This window comes from Macaca mulatta, chromosome 19, assembly GCF_049350105.2.
Source record: "Macaca mulatta isolate MMU2019108-1 chromosome 19, T2T-MMU8v2.0, whole genome shotgun sequence".
NCBI lineage: Eukaryota > Metazoa > Chordata > Mammalia > Primates > Cercopithecidae > Macaca > Macaca mulatta.
In genome coordinates, this window is record NC_133424.1 from 20,569,464 (window position 1) to 20,591,970 (window position 22,507).

Sequence of the window (22,507 nt, forward strand, 5' to 3'; positions counted from 1 at the left end):
AGTAAAGGAGATTATAGGCATACACCACCACACCCAGCTAATTTTGTATTTTTAATTGAGACGGGGTTTCTCCATGTTGGTCAGGCTGGTCTCGAACTCCTGACCTCAGGTGATCTGCCTGCTTTGGCCTCCCAAATTGCTGGGATTATAGGTATGAGCCACCACATCTGGCCCAAAGAAAAACTGGACTATGCTCTTTGTTAGAGACAGGGACTTGTCCTCCTTTTTCTCTTAAAGACAACTAGGGAAAAACCTAATATAGCACCCCAAAATAAAAAGTCAGAAAAGCCAGTTCCCATGCCTAAAGACTTCAGCACATGGGATCCCCTAGACTATCTTCCCCGCTCAGCGGCCCCGACCCTTCCCCTCAGGCATTCAAGGAAAAAATGATAGCCAGGCACAATTCTACCAGAGACTATGTGAGGCCTATTGTATGTATACTCCCTTTGATCCTGATAGCCCTGAAAATCAGTGCATGATTAACATGGCTTTAGTTAGTCAAAGCGCAGAAGACATTAGAAGAAAATTGAAGCAGCAGTCTGGGTTTGCAGGTATGGATACTTCACAGTTATTGGAGATAGTCAACCAAGTGTTTGTGAATAGAGATGCACTAAGCAGCAGAGAGAACCGCAGAGAGAGTGAACGCCAAGCCCACCGACCTGCTAGCCACAGCTATTTGAAGGATCCCCCACAAAGGGGCAAGAAAAGGGGGGCCCCAGGAATAATACCCAGTCTGGCTGTCCACACTTGCAGCATAACCAGTGTGCTTACTATAAGGAAATAGGACGTTGGAAAGACAAGTGCCCGCTGTGGAAAGGGAAACAAGGTGACTCTGAGCAGGAGGCCTCAGACAAGGACGAAGGGGCCTTGTTCAATCTGGAAGAAGGGTTACTGGACTGAAGGGGACCGGGCTTATGTGCCCCCAAAGAGCCCATGGTCAGGATGACAGTCGGGGGCAAGGACATTGAGCTTCTTGTCAATACTTGTGCTGAACATTCAGTAGTAACCACCCTGGTTGCCCCCTTAATCAAAAAGATTTTTGATATAATTGGAGCCACAGGTGTTTCAGCAAAGTAAGCTTTCTGTTTGCCCTGGGCCTGCACTGTGGGGTGTGGGTGGGGGGCATGAAATGATTCACCAGTTTCTGTACATGCCTGAGTGCCCCTTGCCTTTGCTAGGAAGGGACCTACTTAGCAAGCTGAGAGCCACCATCTCTTTTACAAAGCACAGCTGTTTACAGTTAAGCTACCTGGAATGGGAGTCATCATAGCCCTTATGGTTCCTCAGGAGGAGGAATGGAGACTTCTTAACCGAGCCAGGACAAGAGATAGGACCAGCTCTGGCTAAGCGGTGGCCAAAGGTATGGGTGGAAGGCAACCCTCCAGGGTTGGCAATCAAGCAGGCCCCTGTACTCACAGAAGTTAAGCCTGGGGCTCAGCCGCTCAGGCAAAACAGTACCCAGTCCCCAGAGAAGCTCTTGAAGGTATCCAGGTCCACCTCAAGTGCCTGAAGGCCTTTGGAATTATAGTCCCTGTCAGTCTACATGGAACACTCCCCTCCTGCCTGTTCCCAAGCCAGGGACCAAGGACTACAGGCCAGTACAGGATTTGTGCTTGGTCAACCAAGCTATAGTGACTTTGCACCCAATGGTGCCTAACCCGTACATGTTGTTGGGGTTGCTGCCAGCTGAGGACAGCTGGTTCACTTGCCTGGGCCTGAAGGACACTTTCTTTAGCATCAGACTAGGTCCTGAGAGCCAGAAACTGTTTGCCTTTCAGTGGGAGGATCTGGGGCCAGGTGTTACCACTCAGTATACTTGGACCTGGCTTTCCCAAGGGTTCAAGAACTCCCTCACCATCTTCAGGGAGGCGCTGGCTCGAGACCTCCAGAAGTTTCCTGCCAAAGACCCAGGCTGCGTGTTGCTCCAGTACATGGAAGATCTTCTGCTGGGACACCCCATGGCAGTCAGATGCGCCAAGGGAATGGATACCCTGCTCTGGCACCTGGAGGACTGTGGGTATAAGTTGTCCAAGAAGAAAGCTCAGATCTGCAGACAGCAGGTACGTTACATGGAATTTACTATCCGACAGGCAGCGTGCATTCTGGGATCAGAAAGAAAGCAGGTCATTTGCAGCCTACCAGAGCCTAAGACCAGAAGGCAGGTGAGAGAATTCTTAGAAGCCATGGGGTTCAGGTTATGGATCCCAAACTTTGCAGTACTGGCCAAGCCCCTGTATGGAGTCACAAAGAGGGGGTGACAAGGAACTTTTCTAATAGGGGTCCCAACAGCAACAACCTTTTCCTGAGTTAAAAGAGAAACTCATGTCGGCCCCAGCCCTGGGGCTGCCTGATCTGACAAAACCATTTACACTATATGTGTCAGAGAGAGAGAAGATGGCGGTTGGAGTTTTGACCAGACTGTGGGGCCCTGGCCGAGGCCAGTGGCCTACCTCTCTAAACAACTAGACGGGGTTTCTAAAGGTTGGCCCCCATGTTTGAGGGCCTTGGCAGCAACTGCCCTGCTAGTACAAGAAGTGGATAAGCTGACTCTTGGGCAAAACCTGAACATAAAGGGCCCCCATGATGTGGTGACTTTAATGCATACCAAAGGACATCATTGGCTAATGAATGGTAGACTAAGTACCAAAGCTTGCTCTGTGGAAATCCCCACATAACCATTGAAGTTTGCAATGCCTTGAACCCCGCCACCTTACTCCCGATATTAGAGAGCCCAGTTGAACATAACTGTGTAGAGGTGTTGGACTCAGTTTATTCTAGCAGGCCCAACCTCCAAGACCATCCTTGGACATCAGTAGACTGGGAGCTGTATGTGGATGGGAACAGCTTTGTCAACCCACAAGGAGAGAGGTGCGCAGCATATGCGGTGGTAACCCTGGATGCTGTCATTGAAGCCAAATCATTGCCCCAGGGTACTTCAGCCCAGAAGGCTGAACTCATTGCTTTAATTCGGGCCTTTGAGCTAAGTGAAGGTAAGACTGTAAACATTTATACTGACCCTCTGTATGCCTTCTTAACTCTCCAAGTGCATGGGGCATTATACAAAGAAAAAGGCCTGTTGAATTCTGGGGGAAAAAGACATAAAGTCTCAGCAAGAGATCCTATTATTAGAGGCAGTGTGGAATCCCTAAAAGGTGGCAGTCATGTACTGCAGAGGACACCAGTGAGCTTCCACCTTGATTGCCTTGGGGAACTCCTGAGATGACTCAGAGTCTCGAACAGCAGCATCCACTCCCTACTGGGCATCAGTCGCAGCCCCCCTGCTCCCTCAGGTACCTGACATTGTACCTACTTATTCTAAAGAAGAGAAGGACTTTCTCCAGGCAGAGGGAGGGCAGGTGATAGAAGAGGGATGGATCTGGTTATCAGACAGAAGACTAGCCATGCCACAACTGCTAGGAGCCACAGTTGTACTGGCTGTGTGTGAGATCACCCACCTAGGCCAAGAGTCACTTGAAAAGTTGCTAGGCCAGGACTTCCACCTCTTGCATCTGTCAGCCCTTGCCAAAACAGCGGTGCAGCAGTGTGTCATCTGCTGGCAGCACAATGCTAGGCAAGGTCCAACTGTCCCTCTCAGCATACAAGCTTATGGAGCAGCCCCCTTTGAAGATCTCCAGGTAGACTTCACCAAGATGCCCAGATGTGGAGGTAGCAAGTATTTGCTAGTTCTAGTGTATACATACTCTGGGTGGGTGGAGGCCTATCCAACACGAACTGAGAAAACTCATGAAGTAACCCATGTGCTTCTCCGAGATCTCATCCCTAGGTTTGGACTGCCCTTATGAATTGGCTCAATGGGCCAGCGTTTGTGACTGACTTGGTACAGAAGACAGCAAAGGTATCGGGGATCACATGGAAACTATATACCACTTACCAACCACAGAGTTCTGGGAAGGTGGAGCAAATGAATCGGACTATAGAAAATAGTTTAGGGAAAGCGTGTCAAGAAACAGGATTAAAGTGGGTACAAGCTCTCCTTATGGTATTGTTTAAGATTAAATGTACCCCTTCTAAAAGAACAGGATATTCCCCTCATGGAATATTATATCATAGGCCCCCTCCCATACTACAGGGACTCCCAGGCACTCCTCATGAGCTAGGTGAAATTGAGTTACAGAAACAGCTACAGGCTTTAGGGAACATAACACAAACAATTTCAGCCTGGGTAAACGAGAGGTGCCCTGTCAGTTTATTCTCCCCAGTTCACCCTTTCTCTCCAGGTGATTGGGTGTGGATTAAGGATTGGAACATAGACCCCTTGCGGTCACAGTGGAAAGGACCCCAGATCATCATCTTGACCACTCCCACAGCCATAAAGGTAGAGAGAATTCCAGCCTGGATCCACCATAGCCATGTAAAACCTGCAGCACCTGAGACCTGGGGGGTGAGACCAAGCCTGGACAACACCTGCAATGTGACTCTGAACAAGATGACAAGCTCTGCTCCAGTCACACTTGGAAGCTGACTGGTGCATGCACAGCCAAAGCATGAGGATAGGCACATATGCCTGTGCAGATTTGGCATAGGTTTGATCCTGGATCCCTATTTGGAAAATGGTTTCCAGCTCTAGGAGGATTTAAAACTCTTATAATGGGAATAATAATAGTGTTAGGAACATGCATGTAACTCCCCTGTATGTCACCCGTATTTCTCCAGTCACCAAGAGGCTTTGTTACCACCTTAGTTCATCAAGACACCTCAGCTGTTCACAGGAAGACCTGGGTAGTGAAGATGAGAATGAAAACCCTCACTAGTGAGTAAGGTTGTCAAAGGAGGGAATGAGGAGAGAGGCCATTTCTCTTACTGTCTCTTGTCTCTGAAGAGAAGGAGGAAGTAAAAGCTGCCTGAAGTTAAAGATGAACCCCCTACTCTAACCATGTGCTATCTATAGATCTTAATCTATCATGACCCTTTCACATGGACCCCTTGGAGTTGTAAGCCCTTAAAAGGGTCAGGAACTCTTTCTTCAGAGAGTTCATTCTTGAGATGCAAGTCTGCCGATGCCCCCAGCTGAATAAAGCCTCTTCCTTCTTTAACCCGGTGTCTGAGGGATTTTGTCTGTGGATCATCCTGTTACAAAAGGAATCTATGAGGCTATTCTACTAGAAAAAAATGATTTAACATTAACTGCTAATAATTCACTTAACCCAACAAGTTTCTTTTTTTTTTTTTTTTGAGACGGAGTCTGGCTCTGTTGCCCAGGCTGGAGTGCAGTGGCTGGATCTCAGCTCACTGCAAGCCCTGCCTCCCGGGTTCACGCCATTCTCCTGCCTCAGCCTCCCGAGTAGCTGGGACTACAGGCGCCCGCCACCGCGCCCGGCTAATTTTTTTTGTATTTTAGTAGAGACGGGGTTTCACCGTGTTAGCCAGGATGGTCTCGATCTCCTGACCTCGTGATCCGCCCGTCTCGGCCTCCCAAAGTGCTGGGATTACAGGCTTGAGCCACCGCGCCCGGCCAACCCAACAAGTTTCTTAACAGGGGATCCAAATCTAAAAACAGAACATACATGTTTAGACTTAATTGATTACCATGCAAAGGTCCAGCCAGACCTAGGAGAAACTCCCTTCAGGATGGGATGACACTTACGTATAAATGGTTCCTCTTGGGTGATTGAGGATAAAAGACATGAGTATTCAGTAATTAATTTTAAAAAGCTCTTAAAGAAATAGAGTCAGAAAAATTGCCTAATAACTGGTCTGCCTAAACTTGTAAAGTGTTTGCACTCAGCCAAGCCTTAAAGTACTTATAGAACCAGGAAGAAACCAACTATACTGATCCTAGGTACGCTTTTGGGCTGGCACATACATTTCATACATTTGGAAAAATTTGGACTGAATGAGGTCTTATCAATAGTAAAGGTCAAGACTTTGTTCACACGGAGTTAATCACCCAAGTATTAAATAAGCTTCAGTTGCCAGAAGACATAACTATTGTCCATGTCCCCACACACCAAAAAAGCTTTTCTTTTGAGAGTCAGGGAAATAATCTAACAGGTCAGATAGCCAAACACGCTGCGGTTTCATCTAAAATGCCTATCTTTCATTTAACTCCTCATCTTCCTCACCATTACAATCCCTATTTTCTCTGCCACAGAGAAAGAGAAATTAATAAGAATGGGAGCCAGTCTGGACAATGAAAAAAGGATGGACTCATCACAATTGAGTCAAAAAAGTGCCACCCCCTCCAGAATCATGGGCCATAGTTTCAGGGGAGAACCCTACCAAAACTAAAGCTAAGAAAAGTTTAACTATCTTCCATCTGTTCTATTACTCCTTCTCCTTCTCCCCTTCTATTGCTAATCCTCTCGTTATTAATGTAACTAGGATGGGCTCACCCCAGACTATTTCCTTTAATGCTTGCCTCATTGTGCCCTGTGAAAATCTCCAGAGTCAAAAACAGCTCTTAGCCTCAGAGAAATATCTCTGTCACTGTTGGACAAGAGGCTCCCCCTAAAGCGACTCATGTTTGTTTGTTTATTTATTTATTTATTTATTTTTTGACACAGAGTCTCGCTCTGCTGCCCAGGCTGGAGTGCAGTGGCACCATCTCAGCTCACTGCAACCTCCGCCTCCTGGGTTCATGCCATTCTCCTGACTCAGCCTCCTGAGTAGCTGGGACTACAGGCACTTGCCGCCATGCCCAGCTAATTTTTTGTATTCTTTAGTAGAGACGGGGTTTCACTGTGTTAGCCAGGATGGTCTCGATCTCCTGACCTCGTAATCCACCGCCTCGGCTTCCCAAAGTGCTGGGATTACAGGCGTGAGCCACTGCACCCGACCACGACTCCTGTTCTTTAATAAATGTAAAAAAAACAGGCCTGTCTTGGCTGGAACGATGTATTATAAACAACTGAATGTCAGGACTAGACCTCATCAACAGGTGATTGTATGTCCTTAAAGCCATACATTTGCTTTGCTAAAGGAAACACTCCTTCCAATTGCCAGTTTAACCAATGTAATCTGGTGCAAATTTCTATTCTCACCCCCACTTCTAGGGATCCTAACCCTGCTTTGAGCTACTTCTATGGCATAAGACCCAACTTGGCTGGCACAAATCTTACAGGGTCTTTCAAAATGTGTTTAGTCATCCCTCATGCTCTTAGCCCCCTTCCCTCTCTTCTCCTAAGCTCTTTTCTAACCAGACTGTCATATCTTCTATGCCCAGTGATAAGAATAAAATAGTTATTGTAAAAGTAACTAATTTAGGCCGGGCGCGGTGGCTCAAGCCTGTAATCCCAGCACTTTCGGAGGCCGAGACGGGCGGATCACGAGGTCAGGAGATCGAGACCATCCTGGCTAACACGGTGAAACCCCGTCTCTACTAAAAAATACAAAAAAAAAACTAGCCGGGCGAGGTGGCGGGCGCCTGTAGTCCCAGCTACTCGGGAGGCTGAGGCAGGAGAATGGCGTAAACCCGGGAGGCGGAGCTTGCAGCGAGCTGAGATCCGGCCACTGCACTCCAGCCTGGGCTACAGAGCGAGACTCCGTCTCAAAAAAAAAAAAAAAAAAAAAAAAAAAAAAAAAAAAAGTAACTAATTTAAGGCAAACTTTAACAATTAAAATAAGGTATCAAGATACAAATGTCTGGTTAACATGGATCAAATATTCTGTGCATGCATTAAACAAATGCTTGTGCACACCACCAGTCAGAGGCCCAGATTGTCCCTTTCCCACTCAGATGGTCTTCTAGTTGACCAGGCATGAACTGTATAGTAGCTCTTTTCCAAGACCCCACAGCCTGGGGTAATAAATCCTGCTGAGCTCTCTCTCCGCTATTTCTTTTCTTTTCTTTTCTTTTTTTTTTTTTTGAGACAGAGTCTCCCTCAGTCGCCCAGGCTGGAGTGCAGTGGCGCAATCTCAGCTTACTGCAAGCTCCGCCTTCAGGGTTTACGCCATTCTCCTGCCTCAGCCTCCCAAGTAGCTGGGACTACAGGCACCCGCCACCACGCTTGACTAATGTTTTGCATTTTTGGTAGAGACAGGGTTTCACCGTGTTAGCCAGGATGGTCTCAATCTCCTGACCTCGTGATCCGCCCGCCTCAGCCTCCCAAAGTGCTGAGATTACAGGCGTGAGCCACCACGCCCAGTCTCTCTCTGCTATTTCTTAAAGTCCAACACCCTGTGGGTCAGGCCCCAAGAGCCATCCAGCCTCCATCTCCTAGCGTCAATTTTACCTTGTGTCTCTCACAACAAGGGGAAAACTTGGCATTTGTTGGGGGCCGCACCGGGGGTGGTGGAGAATGAAAGAACACACACAAAGACAAAGACACACAGAGAACATGGCGGCCGCACTCAGAGCCTCCGCCTCACTTTATTTATACCCCATAAATTTCACGTCAGCAAAAAGAATGCAATGCAAAACAAACTTTCTTTTCCCACATGTAACCTTCTACTCAGTTCCTTGTTTCTATGCTTTTTCTTATCTGCCCGCCTTCTTGGCGCCTACAGGAGTTCATTAAAAGTTCAACTGGAGATGCTGTCCTTGAGCCCTATCTATTCTCAGCATACTGTTTTCAAAGGCTCCTGCAGGCATTTCTTGGAGACCTTATGGGATACAATGAGTTTAAGCCTTTCCAAGAGCTTACCAGTCAGTCTGCCCCTGTTCATCCTCCAGCAAATGTATGGTGGTATTGTGGTGGACCCTTACTGGACACTCTGCCAAGTAACTGGAATGGCACTTGCACTGTTGCCCAATTGACTATCCCTTTCACCCTGGCATTTCATCAACTAGAAAAAGAAAAACCATAACACCATAAAATAAGAGAAGCCTCTTATGGGTCTTTTGACTTTCTTTTTTTTTTTTTTTTTTTTTTTTTTGAGACGGAGTCTCGCTCTGTAGCCCAGGCTGGAGTGCAGTGGCCTGATCTCAGCTCACTGCAAGCTCCGCCTCCCGGGTTCACGCCATTCTCCGGCCTCAGCCTCCCGAGTAGCTGGGACTACAGGCGCTGCCACCTCGCCCGGCTATTTTTTGTATTTCTTAGTAGAGACGGGGTTTCACCGTGTTAGCCAGGATGGTCTCGATCTCCTGACCTCGTGATCCGCCCATCTCGGCCTCCCAAAGTGCTGGGATTACAGGCTTGAGCCACCGCGCCCGGCCAAGGGCCTTTTGACTTTCAAGTTCATTTAGACACAATTGGAGTCCCACGGGGGGTACCTGATGAATTCAAAGCCGAAGACCAAATAGCTGCAGGATTTAAATCAGTATTTCCATGGGTAACTATTAATAAAAATGGAGATTAGATAGATAAATTACATCTATTACAATCAATAGTGGTTTATTAATTTCACCAGAAATGCTATCAAAGAAATAGCCGACCAATTAAGGCCTGCTAGCCAGATAACTTAGAAAAACAAAATGGCCCTGGACATAGTATTAGCTGAAAAAGGTGGAGTTTGTGTTATGATTTTTTTTTTTTTTTTTTTTTTTTGAGACGGACTCTCGCTCTGTCACCCAGGCTGGAGTGCAGTGGCCGGATCTCAGCTCACTGCAAGCTCCGCCTCCCGGGTTCACGCCATTCTCCTGCCTCAGCCTCCCGAGTAGCTGGGACTACAGGCGCCTGCCACCTCGCCCGGCTAAGTTTTTGTATTTTTAGTAGAGACGGGGTTTCACTGTGTTAGCCAGGATGGTCTCGATCTCCTGACCTCGTGATCCGCCCGTCTCGGCCTCCCAAAGTGCTGGGATTACAGGCTTGAGCCACCGTGCCCGGCCTGTGTTATGATTAAAACTCAATGTTGTACCTTCATCCCAAACAATACTGCCCCCAATGGGGACATAACAAGGGCCTTACACGAACTTACCACTTTATCCAATGAATTAACTAAAAATTCTGGGGTCAATAACACGTTTTCAGAATGGCTAGAGAGGTGGTTCAGTAAACAAAAAAAAATCATAGCCTCGATTCTTCTCTTTTTTTTTTTTTTTGAGACGGAGTCTCGCTCTGTCACCCAGGCTGGAGTGCTGTGGCCGGATCTCACCTCACTGCAAGCTCCGCCTCCCGGGTTTACGCCATTCTCCTGCCTCAGCCTCCCCAGTAGTTGGGACTACAGGCGCCCGCCACCTCGCCCGGCTAGTTTTTTGTATTTTTTAGTAGAGACGGGGTTTCACCGTGTTAGCCAGGCTGGTCTCGATCTCCTGACCTCGTGATCCGCCCGTCTCGGCCTCCCAAAGTGCTGGGATTACAGGCTTGAGCCACCGCGCCCGGCCGATTCTTACTTCTCTTATAGTTGTAATAGTTTTACTAATTCTTGTTGGGTGTTGTGTTGTACCCTGCATCTGTGGGCTAGTACAAAGACTTATAAAAACAACGCTTACTAAAATCTCCCTTAGTTCTCCTCCACCTTATTCAGAAAAACTTTTCCTTTTAAAAGATCAAGTCAAACAACAAAGCAAAGGTATGTTTAAAAAGTTTTAAAAAGGCCGGGCGCGGTGGCTCAAGCCTGTAATCCCAGCACTTGGGAGGCCGAGGTGGGCGGATCATGACATCAGAAGATCGAGACCATCCTGGCTAACATGATGAAACCCCGTCTCTACTAAAAAAATACAAAAAACTAGCGGGGCGAGGTGGCGGGCGCCTGTAGTTTCAGCTACTCGGGAGGCTGAGGCAGGAGAATGGCGTGAACCTGGGAGACGGAGCTTGCAGTGAACCGAGATAGCGCCACTGCACTCCAGCCTGAGCAACAGAGCGAGACTCGGTCTCAAAAAAAAAAAAAAAAAAAAAAAAAAAAAAGTTTTAAAAAGCGTGCGGTTGCGGTAGCTCACGCCTGTAATCCCAGCACTTTGGGAGGCTGATGCGGGCGGATCACCTGAAGTCAGAAGTTAGAGACCAGCCTGACAAATATGAAGAAACCCCGTCTATACTAAAAATACAAAATTAGCTGGGCGTGGTGACACATGCCTGTACTCCCAGCTACTCCGGAGGCTGAGGCAGGAGAATTGCTTGAACCTGGGAGGCATATGTTGTAGTGAGCCGAGATCGTGCCACTGCACTCCAGCCTGGGCAACAAGAGCAAAACTCCATCTCGAAAAAAAAGGGTTTTTTTTTTTTTTTTTTTAATTATAAAAATTAAAAGGGGGAAATTGTAAAATACAATAAAATTCCTCTTCAAAGGTTTAGTCTGTTAACTTCCTTGTTCTTTGTTCTCAGACTCAACTTTCTTGTTCTCCATGCCTCCTTACCCCTAGTTACTGTAACAACCTTGCTTCCCATCAGCTCTAATCAATAACTCACATCTGTTCCCTTGATTACTCACTCTGCACCCTTTCCACCCTTCAGAACCAAAAGTCCTAGCACTGTGACTTATACATGCCCCTTCCCTTCCTTATTTGGAAAAACATTTACAAATAGCCAATTGGGTCAGTTTAGATTGTGCGGTCCAACCCCAGCCCATGGGGCAGTAACACAGAGGTAGAGACTTTACGTTAAAAAAATAAACCCTTTCCCTCCTTTGTTCAGGGTGCTCTTGCGAATCGTGATTAACGCAAATAAAAATCTTCTGCAGAAGTAAATTGCCTTACTAAAAAAACTTTTGCCTGAGTACTGGTTTCACTTTGCGCCACCGTATATTTTACTTCCAACAGTATTATTAATATGACAACAAAATACTTCTGTTCACCGTCTCAATAACATTCAAAAAGAGAGTAAAAAAGAGAGAATTTTCCCATGCTCTGAGGTGGACGTGGCTCAGCTCAGGGAGGAAGCCCTGTTGAAAAGGCTGCAACTTACGCTGTTACTTTTCTTCACTCAGCCCAGCATCTGATCACATCTTCTGTCACTCAGGGCCTGAGGGGGCGGAGCCTTAAGCATTATCCAATCAGGGACGCTGGGCTGGAAACGTCCAATCAGGCACGCAGCCTGAGCGAACAGCCCCGCATCTGATCACGTCTTCTGTCACTCAGGGCCTGAGGGGTCGGGGCCTTAAGCATTATCCAATCAGGGACGCTGGGCTAGAAACGTCCAATCAGGCACGCAGCCGGAGCGAACAGGGCGGCTTCTGGTTTGGCGGGTCCTTTGTCTCTGGGTGCAGCCGGAGCTCCTCGTCTCCTGTTTACTGCTCTGTGTCCTGTACTCCTAGAGGCCCAGCCTCTGTGGCCCTGTGATCTGCAGGTATTGTGAGATCCACAGCTGAGACACCAGGACCCCTGGAAGCCTAGAAATGGTGAGAGTGCCGGTCGGACATCCCAAGCGAAGGGCAGGGGCTGGTTGGAACCGGTGGAAAGTGACGGTGGCGGGACTCAGGTATCCCCTTAGTCAGCTCCACAATTTGCGCCCCGAGTTCTTCTTGCCCAGCTGGGCCTCGGTTCCCTTCAGCCAAAAGATGGCGGCTGCGCTGACAGCCCAGCCCCCAGGCGTCCTGTCTCTTCACTGCGCGGTGACTGTGCCCTGGCCTCGAGCCCTCTCTGGGCAGCTCTGCCCCCGCAGCGCCGCTTCTCTCCCAGATTGTGCAGGGAACACGGGAAGAGTCGTCAGGGGAGAATCCTGACTCGGAGTGCGGGTTCACGAATGGGAAGAGCTTTAGTGCCTTGGGTTCACAGTTTCTCTTTTCTATTAAAAATTTATGGGGCTGGGCGCGGTGGCTCATTCCGGTAATCCCAGCACTTTGGGAGGCCGAGGCAGGCGGATCACTTGAGGTAAGGAGTTGTTAGGACAAACTAAGCTCCTCCTCAAAGACTTAACTTCCTGGTCATAAGTTGTAAAAATTGTAAATCAACCCTACCTCTTCTTCCGCCTTCTCCTTTTCTCAAAACATCGCGCGTTTATCCTATTTGGAAAAAGTTTGTATCTAGCCCAACCGGGATCAGCTTAGATTGTGCAGTCCGACCGCAGCCTATATGGGAAGGACACAAAAATAGGAACAGCGTTAGGGTTAAATACCCCTTCCTGGCCCAGCGCGGTGGCTCATGCCTGTAATCCTAGCACTTTGTGAGGCCGTGGCGGGTGGATCACAAAGTCAGGCGTTGTAGGCCAGCCTGGCCAACATGGTGAAACCCCGTCTCTACTAAAAATACAAAAATTAGCCGGAGTTGGTGGCAGGCGCCTTTAGTAATTCCAGCTACTTGGGAGGCTGAGGCACTAGACTGGCTTGAACCTGGGAGGCGGGGTGCAGTGAGCTTATATCTTGCCATTGTACTCCAGCCTTGGTGACAGAGTGAGACTCCGTCTAAAAAAAAAAAAGACATCTTAAAATGGCCTTCCCTTATGTAAAACTGTGTTTAAGTAATTTCACGGATTTTTCAAACACTGAGTTTCAAAAACCAACTGAATAACTCTGACATGACAATTAAAGCTTGAACCTGGTGACTCCAAGCTAAGGCTAATATTAAGCCTGAAACAGGAGGGTTTTTTTTTTTTTTTTTTTTGGGACAGAGTTTTGCGTTTTGCCCTTGTCGCCCAGGTGGAGTGCAATGGCGTGACCATGGCTCACTGAAACCTCCACCTCCTGGGTTCAAGCGATTCTCCTGCCTCAGCCTCTCAAGTAGCTGGGATTACAGGCATGCACCATCATGCCTGGCTAATTTTGTATTTTTAGTAGAGACGGGTTTTCTCCATGTTGGTCAGGTTGGTCTCGAGCTCCCGACCTCAGGTGATCTGCCTGCCTTGGCCTCCTGAAGTGCTGGGATTACAGACGTGTTATTCTGAGAGAAGCTACAGAGCCTAAAAAGCTGGGGCCCCACAAGCAGATGCAGTTAAGGTTAAGATGAAAGGAAACTGGAAGGCTCTTTTTTTTTTTTTTTTTTTTTGAGACGTCCCCTGTCGCCCAGGCTGGAGTAAGCTCACTGCAAGCTCCGCCTCCCGGGTTCACGCCATTCTCCTACCTCAGCCTCCCGAGTAGCTGGAACTACAGGCACCCACCACCACGCCCAGCTAATTTTTAAAAATATTTTTTTAGTAGAGACGGGGTTTCACTGTGTTAGCCAGGATGATCAATCCTGACCTCGTGATCCACTCACCTCGGGCTCCCAAAGTGCTCGGATTACAGCCATGAGCCACCATGCCTGGCCTTTGGGAGGATCTTACTGATGATGAAGTTGTTATTGTTTTGAGGAACATTTTAGACTTTGTAAAATAAAAACGTTAAATTTATGTTAAAAGTGAATTTCAAAAAAGTATTACAGCAGGAGGAAGTACCAACTAACTATAAGATCTTTATGGCTTGCAAAAATGTAGGCAGAAAAGGGCTTTTCTCCCTAGGGAGGAGCAAATAAGATTAGAAAGGAGGTGGGAGGAGAATAGCATATGGAGGGTGAAAAAGTCAGATTTTACATCAGAGAATGTCTTACCCTGAAATCACGTTCTTAGGAGAGATGTAAAATGGGATGTATGTTGACTCAGAGTGAGGGTAGCTCAAAGTTCAGGAGCCTGAGGGAGAGAGATAAACTTAAGTAAAGTTTGATTAAGAAATATTTTATTTTATGCCTGGCCCAGTGGTTTATGCCGTAATCCCAGCACTTTGGGAGGCCAAGACGGGCAGGTCACTAGGTCAGGAGATTGATACCATCCTGGCCAACGTGGTGAAACTGTCGCTACTAAAAATACAAAAGTTAACTCGGTGTGGTGGCCCGCACCTGTATTCCCAGGTACTCAGGAGGCTGAGGCAGGAGAATTGCTAGAACCCGAGAAGCAGAGGTTGCAGTGAGCGAGATCAAGCCAGGGCACTCCATCCTGGAGACAGAGCGAGACTCTGTCTCAAAACAAACAAACAAGAAAACAAAAAAAATTTTACTTCAGACCAGGCACAGGCTGTGGTTCACACCTGTAATCTAGGCACTTTGGGAGGCAGAGGCAGATGGATCATCTGAGGTCAGGAGTTCGAGACCAGCCTGGCCAACATGGTAGAACCCTGTGTCTACTACAAATACAAAAACTAGCCGAGTGTGGTGGCGGGTGCCTGTAATCCTAGAAACTTGGGAGGCAGAGGCAGGAGAATTGCTTGAACCCTGCAGACAGAGGTTGCAGTGAGCCGAGATTGCGCCCCTGCACTCCAGCCTGGGCAACAGAGCGAGATTCTGGCTCAAAAAAAAAAAAAAAGAAATATTTTATTTTGACCACTGAAGACAAATTCAGCTGATATTTTAAAATGAGAAATAGGAGGAAATGTGCAGAGTGTGTCTGGCTGTGTGATAGGTAAGAAAAGAGCAATATCTAAGTCATAAGGGGAAGAGTATTTCTTTCTATAAACTATTTCTGGAGCACACAAACGATGGAGAATTTTATTTTTATTTTTATTATTATTTTTTTTGAGGCGGATTTTTGCTCTGTCGCCCAGGCTGGAGTGCAGTGGCACGATCTTGGCTCACTGCAACCTCCGCCTCCCGGGTTCAAGCGATTCTCCTGCCTCAGTCTCCTAAGTAGCTGGGATTACAGGAGCCCGCCACCACACCCGGCTAATTTTTGTATTTTTAGTAGAGATGGGGTTTCACAGTGTTGGCCAGGCTGGTCTAGAACTCCTGACCTTATGATCCACCCACCTCGGCCTCCCAAAGTGCTGGGATTACAGGCATGAGCCACCGTGCCCGGCCGGAGAATTTTATTAATCACAAATATTTTCCAGGATTATCTATGTGTTTCATCTTTCCCCATCTCTTTTCTTTGTTCTATGCATTTCTTCCTTTTGGCTTTTCCTGGGCTGCATCTTATATATGAAACCAGTAAACATAACTACAGTGTTTTGCTGAGTTCTGTGAGTAGCTCTACCAAATTACTGAATTTCACTGAGGTGATAGACCCCAATTTTTAAACAGTAGCTCAGAAGCGTAGATGGGCCCATGGGGTTTGTTGCTGGCGTCTGCAGTGAGGACAGTGTTGTGGAACCAAGCCCTGAATCAGGGTCTGTGCTGACTCTGGGTAGTGTCAGAATTCCAATGTTAGACAATGAGTTGGTGTTGGAGAATTGTTTGATGTTCATCAAACTACAGATTTGGTGCCAGAAAAAAGATATAACGGAGGTCTGGCCTGGAAAAAAACTCTGGGTGTTTGGGAATGGGAGGCTCTGCTCTCCTGTACACAGGCCGTCACACTGCCCATTGTCCTGCAATTCCATGTCTTCTCCCAGGGTGACAGATGACTGAAAACTTAGAGAAAAGGAGCTTCACTGTGGCATTTTTGATCTGTGTTTTGTGAAGAACCCACAAGTGTCTACAAGTCCCCTGGCATATCCCAACCCCCAGACACTGAATCTGCAGCAGCAACCTGTTTTCTCCACCAACCTAGGATCTGGACCACCTGTTCATAATCTCATCTTCCTGTATTCACACAGAAATAAATCAGTACAGCCCTACCTGGGTCACTCTCTGTAGCAAAAATCAGTCCTTTCACCTACATTGCGCTCTCTCCCACTCAGGGATTTATTTTTTTTCTTTTAGCTTTTATTTTTGGTTTGGGGTGCACATGTGGGTTTGTTATACAGCTAAAATTATATTACTGGGATTTGGCGTGCAGATTATTTTTTCACTGAGGTACTAAACATAGCACCAAACAGGTATCTTTTCTGATCCTCTTACTCCTCCCACCCTCCACCCTCAACTAGGCCTCAGTGTCTGTTGTTTTCTCTTTGTGTTTATGTGTTCTTATTTAGTTCTTACTTGTAAATAACAACATGCATTTGGTTTTCTGTTTCTGCATTAGTTTTCTAAGAATAATGGCCTCCAGCTTCATCAATGTTATTGCAAAGAACATGATCTTTTTTTAATGGCCACAGAGTATTCCATGATGTTTATGTACCATATTTTGTTTTTACTGAATCTTTTACTTTATTTTTGGAGACAAGGTCTCACTTATGACCCAGGCTCGAGTGCCATGGCATAATATTGGCTTACTTTAGCCTCAACCTCCCAGGCTCAAGGAATTCTCTCCTACCTCATCCTCCCAAGTAGCTGAAACTACATGTATGCATAACCACACCTGGCCAATTTTTCTTTTCTTTCTTTTTTTTTTTTTTTTTTATTTTCTGTGGAGACAGAATTTTGCCGTGTTGCCAGGCTGGTCTCAAACTTCTAAGCTCAGGCGATCCACCAACCTCAGTCTCTGCCTCCCAAAGTGCTGGGTTTACAGGTATGAGCCACCGCATCTGACCATACCATATTTTCTTTATCCATTCTACCATTGATAGGCATATATGGCCTGTCCATGTCTTTGCTGTTTTGAATAGTGCTGCAGTGAACATGCATGTGGATGTGTCTTTATAATAATTTATATTTGTTTGGGTATATACCCAATTATAAGGTTCCTAAGTCAAATGATAATTCTGTTTTTAGTTCTGTGAGGAATCGCCACACTGCTTTTTATAGTTGTTGAACTAATTTACACTCCCACCAGGAGAGTATAAGAATCTCCTTTCTCTGAAACCTTGCCAGCATCTGTTATTTTTTGACTTTTTAAAAATAGCCATTCTGACTGGTGTGAGGTGGTATCTCATTGTGGTTTTTCTTTAATTTCTCTAATGATTAGTGATGAACTTTTTTTCATATGCTTGTTAGTCACATGTATGCCTGCTTTTGAAAAGCATTTGTTTGTGTTTTTTTGTTTACTTTTTAATGGGGTTGTTTGGTTTTTTCTTGTAAAATTGTTTAAGTTCTTAATAAATTCTGGATATTAGACCTTTGTCAGAGGCAAAGTTTGTAAATATTTTCTTTTATTTGGTAGATTTTCTGTTTACTCAGTTTCCTTTGCTGTGAAAACTTCTTTAGTTTAAATAGGTCCATTTGTCAATTTTTGCTTTTGTTGCAGTTGCTTTTCGTAGCTTCATCATGAAGTCTTTGCCAATTTCTGTGTCTAGAATGGTATTTCCTAGTTATCTTGCGGGGTTTCTTATAATTTTAAGTTTTTCATTTAAGTGTTTAATTTGTTTTGAATTGATTTTTGTATATAGTGTAATGAAGGGGTCCAGTTTCAGTCTTCTACATAGTGCTAAGTAGTTATTTCAGCACCATTTATGAAATAAATAACTCTTCCCACATTTCTCTTGTTAGCTTTGGCAAAAATCTGATGGTTGTAGGACGGCGGCATTATTTCTGGGCTCTCTATTCTGTTGCACTGGTCTTGTGCACTCATGGATTTTTTATAACACCTTCTCTCTTCTGCTTTTTCCCCCATAAACATTCTTTCAAGTGCATCTATTGTGCAAAATTCAGGTGTCTAAGAGTTCAAAAATTCTTTAAAAAGTTCCAAAAGAATATTTTACTATTCTCTCTTTTCTTCAGGGTTTCAGATTATATGTAGATGTTTTCCTCTGCTTTTAAGAAAATATATGTAAATCATATTAACAGCTAAATGAACTTTTTGTAATTTTTTCTGACCCCAGATTGTCTTTATCTAGTACTTCAGATTTATTGCTTTGTTTTGGCTTCTGAAAAGTTTATTTTTTCCAGTTTTAGTCCTTTAAAGTAGACACAGATTTGTTTAGATAAAAGCTCATTTTAAGAGCACACAGAAGCTTAGCACAAGAATAGGATTAAATATAGCAATACCGAATGATAAAGACTAAAAGATACTAAGTTCCATTGACAGAAACCTGATTATTCAAGTTAATTATCCAATATTTGCAGACTGAAGTGCTTTGTATACTGCAAAAGCAAGAACAATTCAGTGCGTAAACTGAACAGTGGAGTCTGTAGTTGTAGCTTGCTTTCTATTTATTACTTCAGAACAATTAGCATAGTTATGTGTAGTGTTTGCAGACAACCTGCATTCATGTAAATTAAACAGTATTTTCTTTTTTTTTTGAGACGGACTCTCACTCTGTTGCCCAGGCTGGAGTGTAGTGGCATCATCTCAGCTCACTGCAACTGCTCCCTCCCGGGTTCAAGTGATTCTCCTGCTTCAGCCTCCCAAATAACTGGGATTACATGCTTCACCACACCTGGCTAAGCTTTCGTATTTTTAGCAGAGATGGGGTCTTACCATGTTCACCAGCTTGATCTTGAACTCCTGACCTCAGGTGATCACCTGCCACAGCCTTCCAACATGCTGGAATTACAGGCATGAGCCATAAACAGTAAACAATAGTATGAATATAAAGCCGCAATACTTACTTTGAATAAATCACTTAAATGGTTATTTTAATATTGTTATTTATACTTTTGAAATAGAAAGTGTTTTAACTGAAGTTTAGTTGCAATTTTTTAAAATGCTACATACATTACTACTAGTACATTAAAATATTCATACTTATTTATATCTAATATCCAAAGAAAATTTACTACCAAACTGTTAGAGCAGATATTAGTTTGACATGTTTATTACTTTATTCAATAGGGATAATTATGAGTAAACACAATTTTAGTATCTTTTATTTCACTAAATTGGAATGCTGCTCTTATAGGACAAATAAAGACGTGTGATGTGGCCACTAAAAACCATAATAGTTCTTCAGTTACCTATGTTGCAAGATCTAATATATTCCACTATATGAACACGGTCAGATTCTATTTCTTCATCAGAAAGTGTTGGAAGTTGACAGATGATTTCCATATGGAACCCCCATTCAATGGCTAGAAAATGAGACAGCAGCAGAGATGGAAAAGAAACTTTATAAAATTTTTTTGAAAATATGCCCTCTTTCTTCATAATGCTCATGTTTCTCATACTGAGAGTAGCTGTGCACTTTGGGTGTTTAGAAAGAAATTGCTTTTAGGGGAATATTTTCTGGCTGATGATCAATCTTATATCTAACCTGAGCTTTTTCTTAAGATCTTTTTAACTTTTTTCTCTCAAAATCTTGCTCAGATGGAGATCTGGTTTTCTCTCTAATGCTTTGGGTGTCTGTTTCAGAAACCTATTAGTATCCCACGGTGTCTGAATGACATGGGCTGTCACAGTGAGAACTTTTGGAGCTATCTCTATCTGGACTCATGCTGAAAATTCAGAAGTATTTTTGCCTGCGCCATTCAGAAGTATTTTTTCATGTCGCCATTATAAGTAGAAACTGGGGCTGAAACACTGCTCACATTCTGATTATTGTTAAGGTGAAATTCTATCCATGACACCTGCAGGCTCTCCTGCAGCTCAGACATCACTCTCTGATGTGACACTAGAATGCTGTTGTGGCAAATGGGGTTCACATAAAATGAGAGCTGTGCTCTGGGCTGTCCCTCAGTGGCAGATGGTAGTGGTAAAGAGAGGACAGTAGCACTCAGGAGAAAGCAAGCAGGAGTGCTGTAGCCCAGTGCCAGGGAGTACAGAGCCACTGGTCTAAAATGGAAATAGCCAAAAAGATAGAACACTATTCAGCCATTTTTGTAGCAGAGTGAAAGGCTAGCTTCAGCAGGCACCTGGCTTCAAGCTACTAAACTACCCGCTTTCTTGAATATGTGAAAAGTTTATTTGTCATTGAATATAAGTAATTAGCATACACAGATGACCTCTTCAATCTCCAGGTGAATTTATGATGAACTATGTATGACATGGTGCTGGAAATTCTTCTACTTGTGGACTAATTATGATGACCATCTTTCTGACTTTGCAGTCTTTTATAAGCAGATTGATGATGATGTGTGTCACATTCAAGATTAATTGTGTAATAAAACCATTTTCTTTCTGCTCTATTATTGTGGAGTTTCTCTGAAAATAGAGAAAATTTTTCTTTTAACTATTGTTTCCACACAGTGTCTAGAATTACCAGACATGATATAAACACATTTCCCTCTCAGACTTTGAGTCAATTCACACTTGTGCAGCAAAGTGAATGCTGTCCCTTAAATATGCACGTGGAATTTTGTCTCTGCCTATTTGGTATTGATAGTCCTCTACTGTCACTTCTAGAGAGGCTAGACCCAATTTCTACAAACTTCACAGAGCAGCAATTAATCATTTTACATTTTTCAGTGACTCTTGTATCTTCAGATTTGAAACTGATTCAGAAACTACAGAGCCCAGAAACCCAATCAGAGTAACATGTGTGCACTGAATAGACATGTAGACATGAGAATCTCCACTTTCCCCTTCCTCCTCTTGCTAAATGCTCACAAATCTACAGGTAAACAGCTGTGACTACTCCAGCCATTCAGGCCGTAAACTTGAAGCTCCAGAGTTTGAATCCAGGTCTTGAGATTTGAGGAAAAAAAAGTTTATCTAAAAAATGCAAGTCCTTTTGGTTATCAAACTCAGAGAGACATTAAAATGAAAGTACTGGCCGGGCGCGGTGGCTCACACCTGTAATTCCAACACTTTGGGAGGCCGAGGCATGTGGATCATGAGGTCAGGAGATTGAGACTATCCTGGCTAACACAGTGAAACCCCATCTCTACTAAAAATACAAAAAATTAACCGGGCGTGATGGTGGGCATCTGTCATCCCAGCTACTCGGGAGGCTGAGGCAGGAGAATGGCATGAACCCGGCAGGCGGAGCTTGCAGTGAGCTGAGATTGCACCATTGCACTCCAGCCTGGGCGACAGAGCGAGACTCAGTCTCAAAAAAAAAAAAAAAAAGGTACCGTTATGTCTTTCTCCCCCCCCTTTGAACTATGTATTCATCTCTTGAAACTGTTCACGATTGCCACAGGTAACTATAAATTAAACTAATAATGCCACATTAGACACTATATCCCATACCCTAAACCATAATGATATATATGTAATCAATAATCGATGTTCTGTAAATAAATAAAAATTCCTGACAATCGACTCTGTATCAGCCCACTCTCTGTCCCTGTCTTGTTGTCCTTACAAATCATCTTGTAACTGATGGTAATCAAAATGTAGATTCCAGGCAACTTGAATCTTTGCTCCCAGGTTATAATCCTTAAGCTTGACCCAAGTAAACTGTATACTTATATTCATGTTCTATCAGCTTTTTAAAAAAATGTAGACTTATCATTTAGAATGTGCGAGAGTAGCCTCTATGAGGGGGATCTCTTCTTTGATTGTACTCCACTTGCTGTAACACCAAAAGATGCAGAGCCAGGTGGATCCTACCTGGAATCTGCAGATAAGGTCTGGCTTCTGCCTGGGATTTATGGGAAAGGACCGGAATTTGGATTGAGAATGTACAGAAAATGAACAAAAGTCATGAAATGTAAACACAGGCATTTTTTTTTTTTTTTTTTGAGACGGAGTCTCGCTCTGTCGCCCAGGCTGGAGTGCAGTGGCCTGATCTCAGCTCACTGCAAGCTCCGCCTCCCGGGTTCACGCCATTCTCCTGCCTCAGCCTGCTGAGTAGCTGGGACTACAGGCGCCCGCCACCTCGCCCGGCTAGTTTTTTGTATTTTTTTAGTAGAGACGGGGTTTCACCGTGTTAGCCAGGATGGTCTCGATCTCCTGACCTCGTGATCCGCCCGTCTCGGCCTCCCAAAGTGCTGGGATTACAGGCTTGAGCCACCGCGCCCGGCCAAAACATAGGCATCTTACAGCCCGCATGTGGGAGTGTGGCTCTTTGAGATTTTTCACATCTTGTTCATTGGTCTACTACAGTTTTATGAGGGGCTCCAGGAGAAAATAGAATCTGATGGCAGAATCTGTAAGTGTAAATAAGCATCTTAGAAGGGAGAGAGCGAGGC

At 45.0% G+C, this 22,507-nt stretch overlaps 1 protein-coding gene across 2 annotated transcripts in view; it reads left to right on the forward strand.

The window, feature by feature from the left end:
- Positions 1 to 12,023: 12,023 nt before the first annotated feature.
- Positions 12,024 to 22,507, forward strand: part of LOC720434 (uncharacterized) — a 28,858-nt gene continuing 18,374 nt past the window's right edge. For both annotated transcript variants that reach the window (XM_015123412.3, XM_077978611.1), the window contains exon 1: positions 12,024 to 12,174. In XM_015123412.3, the coding sequence (XP_014978898.2) occupies positions 12,172 to 12,174 (3 nt within the window). In that variant the 5' untranslated portion in view covers positions 12,024 to 12,171. The remainder of the gene's footprint in view (positions 12,175 to 22,507) is intronic.